The 11,421-nt window shown below is 28.1% G+C and overlaps 1 protein-coding gene across 1 annotated transcript; it reads left to right on the plus strand.

Moving 5' to 3' along the window:
• The first annotated feature begins 2,552 nt into the window (after positions 1-2,552).
• LOC106379678 (accelerated cell death 11-like) lies at positions 2,553-4,841 on the plus strand. The gene is made up of 3 exons (XM_022695484.2): positions 2,553-2,729; positions 2,925-3,097; positions 4,685-4,841. Exons 1-3 carry the CDS (start codon positions 2,553-2,555, stop codon positions 4,839-4,841), a joined length of 507 nt encoding a protein of 168 aa, XP_022551205.2.
• Positions 4,842-11,421: the final 6,580 nt, after the last annotated feature.

The following is an 11,421-nucleotide window of genomic DNA, read 5'->3' on the forward strand; positions in this document are numbered from 1 at the left end:
CAAGTAATTCGACATTTTCTTATACTAGTTGGACAATCGAAATCTATATGCTCCAATTTGAGGAGGAGGGGTATTAGGATATATCATCCTTATCTATAGACTATTTTCTTTATTCTGTTGTATTACCTTTCTTTATATCGATAGACTTAGGATCTTATATGATTTGTATATAAAGAGACGATGAAGTCATGAATGAATAACACATAACATATTTACCGAATACAGAACTTCTCATCTCAAGATATCACACGAATCAGAAACAAGCCATTAGGATTTTTTTTTTTTAATACAAGCTAAAAATAGCTAAAACTATAGCTAAATGTACATATCTATTTAAGAGCACATGAAACCATAAGATTTAAAGGAAATTTCGTCCATCGTAAAAAACTGTTAATCTCTTCTAAAAAATGAACAACTACATCCAAAATTCACCATCTCAGATTACCAAAGAATAGAAAAGTCGCCAACGAAAGAGAGAAATCACGGAAAGGAGAAAGCTAACCTTTCACCACAGGAGATGTCATTAGACACTTCTTCGTTTTCAAATGTTTCCAGCAACAGATTTGAGTCATAGAGTTTTTCTCTTTTGGTAAAGGTGAACACAATTAGGTTAACCTTAGCCTTTTGTTCATGTAATTTTCATTCAATTTAATTTCGGTTTCTTACCAGTATCGGCTTGATCTCCCAAGTAATTCAAGTTTATATCGGTTTTGTATTCTCATGTTTGCTACCAAGCTGAACAGATGAAGTATCGTTTGGGTTTTCCTAGAATTTCCTTACTTTTTAGCCATGTAACCAATTTTTGAGGTCTCTCGTTTAGTTAAATACTATTTATGATTCTCATCCTTTATTTCTTAAAATTATATTTTCATTCTTAGCGAAAAAATAGCATTACCAAGCGTTCTTGTAATTAAAAGAATTCTGATGCACTAAAAGCTTTTACTCACTTTTCTGGAAGTGTTCTCCTTTTTTTTTCTTTTTTAGTACTGATCAAATCACAAATACATCATCTATAAATGCATATTATGACTAACAATTTGCAACATATGCAATAAAATGAACAATTTTACGAACAATGTTTTCCTAATGCAGCTCTCCAGCATACAACCACAACGAATGACTCTCTCGATAGCACTCTGAAACTTTCGATAATCTGTGCATCCAATAATCTACAAAAAGTTGTACCCTCTAGAAATTGAACCTCATCATATCTAATGTAGAAGCTTTTAAACCTTAACAAATAAAACACGATGTTTTCAAAAAGTGTTAGCTTTCTAAAACATTGTTTTAAAAATTTCCGTAAATAATATAAAATAGAAATATACATTGTGATTTTATCTAGGACTTTATGTTTTATGATTGGTTCATACATGTATAAACATAAATATACATAAATATCAAATTGGAAAAAAAATTCTATAAAAAATTGAATTGACTGGATTTTTTTAACACAAATTGACTGGATGTTAGAATTATAGAAACATATGTTTAAATATATATATAATTATATATATACATATATATAGGCCTAAACATATACATACACATACATACCTATATATAGGCCTATATATATACACACAGATAAACCTAAATGTATACAACACCCACATTGACATAATATTTTTTTATTTTTTGAGCAATTGAATAATTAGATTAGAAACTAGGCTTAGAGGCCCATAGAACCACATAGACAAAAATTTAAATGCACACATATAGAGCTAAATATATATATACATACATATAGAGCTAAATATATATAGACATATATATATATAAAAAGAAACTCTATAAATTTAAATGCGATAAATTAGTAAGAACAATAAATTAATAAATTTCTCAGTTATAATATTGAAAAATGTAACATAATTTAATAATTTTAAAAAAATCTTAGGTAAACATATGGTCTCAGTATAAAACATAAATTAATGATTAATAAAAATAAATTTTAAGTGAACAGAACAAAATGTTTTATTTTTATTCAAATTGAAAGTCATCTTTAGTTTTTCAAACCATTTGAAAATATATTGATTTTATTTATCATTATAAACCTAAAAATGAATTTGTATTTAGGGTACATATTTTCTATACACCAAGTAATAGGATAAGAAAACATAAAAATTATATATGTAGAAGAATTCCATACTGTATAAATTAATTTTTCATATTTTTATATAAAAATAGACTTCAAAATATATAAATCTAAAAGATAATTTTTTTGCTAAACTTATAACGACAAAAATTAATAATATGTTAGTCTTAACCTTATTAATTTATAAAAAATTACTGTGTGTATATAGTGTGAATGCATATTGAAGTGGGTTCTACGTATTTTGTTCATCCGTTTTCTTTGACATTTATTCGCACTATACAATTTTGAATTTAGTAACAAAGATGTAAAATAGGAAATTTGTGTGTTTTGTTGGCAAGCGGGACAAGTTTCCAAATGACTCATCTTAAAAAAAACCCAACGTTTCTCCCTCAAAAAAAGAGAAGAAAATCATTCACAAGACACTGAAAATAGGGAGCAAAAAAATAAATAGAAATTGGCAATGGCGTCGAAAGGAATTGCGGATTCGTTCAAGGAACTAGCTGTCATTGTGAATACGCCTGGTTTGGACGTGCCTGTTAAGAACTTCTCTGATGCTTGCTCTCGCTTTTTCGTCGTATTTAAAGTCCTCAAAACAGGAATGTTTCCAAGGTTTCCAGAGATAGAGTATGTTACCAAGGTACTCCTCGCCGTGATTATGAAAAGAATTTAAAACATAGTTATATATGGTTCAAAATTTTGAAATAAATAACACTTAATAAGAATTTTGAAAACAAGCTCCTGTTTATATATTCAAGCTGCACATACAACCTACGAAAACTATCTTAATTTTTAGACTCTTACATAAAATATTGAATATCTAATCTTTTATTAGGTGAACGATCTTGCCGAGGCGTCGAACTTAACACCGACATTAGAGCTAATGGTTGACAGAGATATAGAGGCAAACTGTGTAAGGAAAGTTGGTAGTCATACAAGAAACCTTTTGCGGATAAAGCGTAGTCTTGAAATGATGAGAGTTATGTGCGAAGTGCTATTAGACACTGAGTAAGTGTTCTTCAAGACATTTCACAAAATATTTAATGAAATGCCCTGTCACCTTCATATGCCATTGCAATTTTTTTTGTTAACCAAAATATTATATAGTTTTTATTTTATTTTGTGCAAAATCTGCTAGAAGTACATTTATTTTGTAGTTTTCATTCTTTTTTTTTTTTGGCGAAAGGGTTAGTATATATAGGACGGGAGCTGCGATGGTCCTGGAAATCAGGTCCAACAATAAAAGGGGTGCCGTTTTACATTATGTCAAAAATGAGTTTGGTAACATCCATTTATTTGGCTTCGATTAAAAAAAATTATTTAATAAATAAATACTTTCTCCGTTTCAAAAAAAAGAGTGTTACTTGTACACTTTTCATGCATATTAAAAAAATGATTGAAATATATGTATGTTTTCATTAATTTCACCTATTCAACCAATAATATTTTATATAAATAAATTTATTATAATATCAATGCATTTTGTAACTAATATTGAGCTAAAAAGGTATAAATTACATTAAAATTGTAGAACACCACTTTCTGTGTAACAGAAAAAGTGATAAAATGACACTTTTTAAGAAACAAGTCGAATATATTTAAAGCAACTATAAATAAAATTAGGTAATAATCCGCGCCTTGGATTGAGCGAGAAATTTTATAAATATTTTAAATATTTATAAAAATATATATATTTAAAATAATAGCAAAACATATACAAAATATATTTTAGTGATTGAAATTGTAAAAAAAATTATTTTTAATCAATTCAAGTATAATACATGATTCTTAAATTTTGAAATCATATTATTTATATATTTTAATATGATATATAGTTTAATTCAAACGATATTAAAATATGTATATATATATATATATATATATATATATATATATTAATATAAATATCTATTAATTTAAATTTCATAATCATGTGATTTTATGATCATTTGTATCTTGTTGTAACAAAAATTTAAGCTATTGACAGCATAAAATTTCAATGTGAAAATTTAATTTTTTTTAATTTATATTCGTTTTAAAATATATTATATACGAATTTTTAATTATAATCATTTAATAGTTTAATTTATTTTCATAATATAAATTAAACGGAAAGAAGAAGATATACAAATTGTTCTCAAATCTTTTATGGTTAACAATTAATTTTATGGTTAATTTAATAATAAGTATAATATATATATATACAGATGTACCAACTTATCTCTCTACAGATTCTAAAAGTTATTCTAGTGACGACACATCATAACACTCAAATGTTGTAATGTTTCTATTTTAATATATAAGGGATTAGTTAGTAACTATATAAAAAACAATCATATCCGATTTTGGAAATTTATTTAGATATTATTATAAATAAAATTTAAACGACAAATAAATGTAGGGGATTTATAAAAAATTACTTTAGGAACCTTATAAATTAGCACATTATAATTGTTTTCTGAGAATGCCATGCTAGCTTATCTGAGTACACATTTCTTGTTATCATTGTCTTTTATTTTTCAAGATCATTTTGTCCAAAAAAAAAAAATCTTTCAAGATCACAAGATTTGATGTGTTTTTAAAATTGATTCGTAGATCTGATCACTCCCTAAGAGATGCAACATTCACGGCTTACAATCAAGTGTTTGCTCCGCACCATGGCTGGGCTATTCAGCAGGCTGTTGCTACAGGAATAGGGTCTCTTCTTCCCAAGACGCTGCTATCTGGAATGTTCAATGAAACTGGCACGTAATGAACTTTTTGATCGTTTATATATTTTGGAAACTGGAATAATATATGAACTGAACCCAAACTAATCCATGAGAGCTATAAAAGCAAGATAATCTGGTCGTTTAATGCATCTCTAATGGCTAAGAAAAATCACAATGATGGTGGGCTCGCTCTCTAGCCTTCGTTATGTTTTGACGGCTACAAAATTACTGACTGCGCACATTCTTTTTAATTTTTGATAAGTCTGACTATACATTCTTTCATATCTCTGAATCTTTACAGAGGAAACGTTTAAGATCCATGCTCAAAGCTATGTTACTGCATCAGCATCAGTAACCAATTATCTTGACAACCTCTTCCTCTCCAAGAACCTTGGTATTGATTGGTGAAGATTCTGTAAACTTACATGGCCTAGGCCAAATTTATACACCATGCATGGTATCCCTTCGTGATCACTCTTTTATACTCTATCTTCTATATCTGTCAATCAATGTAAGTTACTATTACTAATAACATTACAATCCAAAAGCTGAACTATTACAAGAACCGCTTTGGTGTGGTCATTTGCTTGTTATCTACCGAAGTTGAAACTAAATAATGTTCAATTATATAATGGTGACACTGACACCATGTGGGTCTTATTCAAATGTCAAACTTCTAATCATCCACAGTACAACGATTTCAGTTTTTGACTGTCACCGAACGGCTTTAGTTGCAAGAATGCGTTATATTTTATTATGAACTCCACAACGTTGGAATGCTTAGAGTTTGTATATGGTAAAGAAAAGAAAATGAAGTCTCTATAGTTTAAAAATTGCTAAAAGACTGAAATGAACTTTAAATATTGTAGAAGATAAGGATACATCTTAGTGATAATGCTAACTAATATCTTGTAATTATCTATATTCATATTTCCCTTAGGGTTAGGAGTCTCTACGTTATTTTATGTATATATATGTGACCTTGTACATGAATAAGATCAACAGTTCACAATCTATTTTATGTTATCAGAGCCTCACATCGATTCCTGATAATTTTTTCTCTATGTTCATCTATTTTCCGCTTACAACTACTACCACAAACGACGATCGGTTTGATTTCCTTATCATGTCAGCCACATCTGGTTCTACTTCTTCTACCTCTACTACTACAATGGAGAGCTCCACTACGAAACATCATTTACACTCTTCATCCCTCTGATAACCCGGGTGCTTTGGTCAGGCTTCTCTACGTTATGTATATATATGTGACCTTGTACATGAATAAGATCAACAGTTCACAATCTATTTTAAATATTTCTTACACAAATGGCTTAAAATTGGTCTTTATATGATTTGGATCATTCTAGGTTTTGTGTCCGTATACTGAAATTGGTATATAGTTGAAATGTAACATTGTAATTTGTGTATTTAATATTATAGTAAGTATGGTAAATATTAAATTTTAAAGTGCGTCGATCCTATAACATACATGATCTTAGTTTTTTGAAGAAAATCATAGCTACAAAATCATTGAGCTTCCCAATATTCCTTTGATATTAAATACAATAGATCTATAATTTCACATGAAAATAGTCAATTTATATAATATATAAATAAAATATAATTAATCTGTACATATATAATTATTCTCATATGTTCATATAAACAATAATCCAATATAAATCGAATACGATAAGTTTATATGATAAGAAATGTGTGTGATACAAATGATGGTTTAATAAAAAAAGATAATTAATTAATTCAATAAGTTAAAGTACTATAGTTAAAAATGTCATATTAAAAAATAAATTTAATATGTGTAGATCATTAATATACACAAAAAAATGTTATAAACAAGTAATAATAAATATCCGTGTGGGCGCACGGGTCAAGCTCTAGTACTTAAATTAAACCAGCCTGAAATTATACCTAACTAATCCGGTTTTCTAATACACTAACCAAATTTAACCAAAGTCATATTTAATCAACCTGAAAAACGTATTGTAAACCGGTTTTTCATTATACCAACTTTGTTATTGTAAACCGGTTTTTCATTATACCAACTTTGTTATTATATACAACTAAAAAACCTATTAATATCAAGTTCTAATTTACACATGGCTTGACAAGTTCAGACTTAACTAATCCAATTATCCAATACATTAATACATTGAAAAGAGAGTTGATTCAAAATCATATCTAATCAACCTAACCTTTAAAAAAATTATATTCAAACGTTTGGTTTAATGTATAAACCCGGTTCATTTTTTTTATTTTATATATTTCAAATTCCAGAAATAGTTGTATATATAATAAATAATACAAATTGCCAAATTCGAATATTCTTTAACCATTTTAAAAAATAACAAAAAATGTCTTCTATTGTAGATACATAAATCGCCCTGTTCTAAATATCGGCCGCCTAGCCGCCTAGCCGCCTAGGCAGCCGCTTGGGCGCTACGCGTCACTGTTCCGCCCCGATTTATGCCAAATCGGTTAAAAAAATCGGATATCCGATTTTTTCCGTCTAGACTGCCTAAATGATCGCCTAGCCGCCTAGGCGGCCGCCTAATCTATTTTTTTTTATTTTTTTATTTTTTTAATAATATTTATTTATTTATTTGATCTAAAATTTTATAAATATCATTTATATTCATAATTTTGATGAAAATTACATTATATTAAGTTTATATATTATATTTGTGTGTTTTATACAATCTTAAACATGAAAATGTATTAATGTTATACACAACTAAAGATTAACCTGTTGTATAACATAATAAACAATCTAAAAATTTCGCCCGCATAATTTCTGATTAATCCCCGATTTTCTCTTTAGGCGCTAGGCCCAACCGCCCGACTAGCGCCTAGCGCGTTCTCGAACAGGGATAAATCGTAACCATCTATTGCTCTACAACAGAAAAAAAACAATATGTCATAAGGGAATTCACCTAACTAAAAATCATGTGTGCTTATTATTGGGCTTAATGTTAATAATAAATCTATGTTTTGATATTCGGGTAACTATTCAGGTATGGATCGGTTTTTTCGGGTATCAAGTTTTTTTGGGTTTTAAAATTAGGTCCTGTACGGATTGACAAAATTTTGGGTCGGTTTGAGTCAGGTCCTCCTGTATCCGGATGGCTTTGGTTTTGATGTATAAGAACCTAAAAATAACAAAATTAAAACTAACCAAAGTATTTAAAACGGGTTTAGATATTTGTACCCAAAATAACCATAGTACCCAATTCAGTTCAAATTTTTGTATCCAAATTTATCCAAAATAACCAAAAGTAACCAAAAATACCTATTAGGCACAATTTTGTTTGGGAATTTTATCCAAATTTTCATATTTTATCCGAAAATACTCAATAGTACATTCCAAACACAATGTTAAACACCTGTATATCTCATAAAGTAATTATTAATAACGACATAAAAGTGAAGCTTAACCGTCCATGGCGCGGATCGTAGTCTAGTCATATATTAAAATAGGTAATAATTCTTATAAATTTACCAAACTTGTGTGACCAATCACTTGTGTGACCAGTCAAATAGCGATGCACTTGCTCACATACGGAAAAAAAAATTGGTTACTTTAAAAACAAACATTTATTTTTCCCCTAGAATAACTGTCTATACAGAAGTTGGAAAAAGAGCTTATTTTAAGATGAATTTTACGCATCGTATCTGTTTCTTCCAGAATTTCGTAATAATTCATATTTCATACTGAACTAAACAAAAATTCAAAAATATTACATGAACTCACGCATCATATTTTTTCCTTCTCGAACTTTGTAATAGTGCATATTCCATATTTAACTAAACAAAAATTCAAAAAAAATACTACATGCACTCTTAAGATCGTGCTGATATATATCGACCGTCAAATGTGCTAATCAACCATTAATTTATCAAAACAACATCTTTTTTGATAAATACTACATGAACTCTCCAAATCTTGCTTATATATATATATATGTTGACAGTCAAATTTTAAAATAAAGATAACATTTTTTAAAAATGTTGTTAATTTAAATTAGTACTTTATTAGTACTATTAAAAACTGAAATATCTTTTTGAAAATTTTATTTTCTTTTTTTAAATGTAACTTTATATACATAAACAACACAAAATTCAAAATTTTACAATATATTTTAATATTTAGTAATACTATAAAGTAAATATTTAAATTATAATAATTAATTTAAATTTATAAAACAATATTTAAAGTTAAATTTGAAAACATTAGTAAAATAAGAAAAATTTGATGACATTTATCTAATTAAACTAAAACTTATATATAAGTTAATATTTACACAATTTATATAAGAAAGTTACTTTGATCTTGCAGTTAATATGTTCTTACTTGTCCACTAGTGTGAGAGTTCAAACCCTCTCAACAAAACTAATTTTTAATTTTACAAAATTTATCCAAAAAATGTCGTTTGATAAATTAACGGATGATTAACACTTTGACGGTCAATATATATATATATATATAAGCACAATTTTGAGTGTTCATATAATATTTTAAATTTTTCAGAATTTATCCAAAATAACATTGATTTGATAAACAAACGGATGACTAACAACTTTGACGGTTAATATATATATCTCTGTTCGGAACTACGCTAGTCGGTCGGCAGTCTCGGGCCTAGCGACTTACCAAAAACTCGAGGATTAATAGGGGTATATGCGGGGGCTAGTTTTATTATTATTTTATTTATTATAATATTTAAATTAAATATATAATATAAATATAGTAGAATGTAATAGTTTTTTGTATGTTATTATCGAAATTTATATATATTTTGTTTAACAAAAGTTAATTATTAGCAAAGCCGAGTGTCATATTTTTTATTTTTTATTTTTTATTGAAACATTGTTTATATATATGGAATAAACATCAAAATACGCTTTGGTCTATTGGTGTTTGATGATGTTGATCCCGTATAAGGTACTGGGTTCGAATTCCGGTAGTACATTTTCAATTTTAGGTAAAAATAATTTTAGAAACACACGAAGCCCAATAGTTTAAATTTGTTAGTCTTTTTAGGCGGTTAAAAATCGGTTCCAAACCGATTAATCGGTAAATTGACCGATTAGTTGGTCAACCGAGTAGTTGAGCCGTATTTTCCATATTCGCCGTGGTTGCTTGCCATCGAGCACTGATCCACTAGGCGTCCGCGTTTTAGAACATGAATATATATAAATGCTAGGGTCGGTTCGCCCTACAGGCGGGATATACTTTACTTGTGATCTAGATTATTATTTTTTTTTTGTATGATTTTATGGTTTGTATATATGCTGGTGTGTAATTATGCTGGTGTGAGTGAGTTTGAAAAGGTTTGGTTATATATTATATGTAAATGTTTATGTTGATCATTTTTTGATTAAATATGTTTTATCTTATGATATGGAAATACAATGTCGTTGCGATTAAAAAAAATCATAATTCAATTGTTAAAGTTGTTTTCATAAAGCTATGTTATATTTTATTTTGGCATTGTTGATCTTTCGATCTATTTTATTGTAAGGATTATGTTCTATTTGTACGGTTATATGTTATTCAAATACAATGTTGTTATGTTTTGTCATGTTGACTACTCCTTTTTCTTCTTTGACTTGTTTCAAATCCGTATCAGTAGTTTAAGTCGCTAATTCTTTTCATGATCTTCGAATAATATATATGAAATTATTTTTTTTTGTTGAACCAAGTAATAAATATTATACCTTTTTTCTAAAAAATAAATTAGAAGTTTCATATGGTAATTCAAGGTTATTTTTTCATTAACCTTATATATTTTTGAGTTAATGTTTAAATTATATTAAAAGTTCATGAAATTTTAAGTAAGCTTAGAATATTGTTTTATTTGTGTGTGGTATATATAATGCATTATATAATATAATTATATTACAAAATTTAATTCTAAATCGTAGGATTGTAAATAATTAGAACTTAAAATTTGTTTTCTAAACCATACTCTCTTTTCTTTTGATCATTGGCGTTTTCATTATCTGATCAGAGAATCTGTTTGGGTTCTTTTTACATAGGAAGGAGGGAGAATTTGTATTCAGACCATGATGATGGACGATATAGTTACCAGGAGAATTAGTCATTGAGGATCACGTCATTACTTTTGCTTCCATACGTCCCATTTTTTATGGTCTTATACTCTGCACTTTCTACAATTTAACATGAGGACCATCAGCTATCATTCTTATGTTTGACAAATGAATTCAAATTTTATCAGATTTTGGAAAACACACATATTCGAAATACATGACACACAACCCCGACATTGAGACAATCATATTTACCCTCTAATTTCAGATTTCCACATTCCCTAGAAATGGAGGTAAAGAAGACGGACGATTGAATCTACACAGCATCAGTTTGGAAACAAATATAAATGCGCAATGGTATAAAAAATATTAGACAAATTGGAAGAAGACTGTCTCTGTTCTCTGGCGACCAAGTTTCAAGTCACTAAGGTGATAGACATTATGCACACTAACGACCAAAAATTGAAAAATTGACCATATACAAACTAACAGTCTAAGTCATTCCATCTCTCCGAACATACTACAACTTTCTTCTCCCTTATCCGGTCTTGG

Source organism: Brassica napus, chromosome C2 (genome assembly GCF_020379485.1).
Source record: "Brassica napus cultivar Da-Ae chromosome C2, Da-Ae, whole genome shotgun sequence".
NCBI classification, from domain to species: Eukaryota; Viridiplantae; Streptophyta; class Magnoliopsida; order Brassicales; family Brassicaceae; genus Brassica; species Brassica napus.

Bases quoted from the DNA above. Each gene is read 5' to 3' on its own strand.
- LOC106379678 (XM_022695484.2), top strand. From the start codon at position 2,553: ATGGCGTCGAAAGGAATTGCGGATTCGTTCAAGGAACTAGCTGTCATT. The intron at 2,730-2,924 runs GTACTCCTCGCC...ATCTTTTATTAG, and splicing joins AGATAGAGTATGTTACCAAG to GTGAACGATCTTGCCGAGGC. The intron at 3,098-4,684 runs GTAAGTGTTCTT...ATTGATTCGTAG, and splicing joins GAAGTGCTATTAGACACTGA to ATCTGATCACTCCCTAAGAG.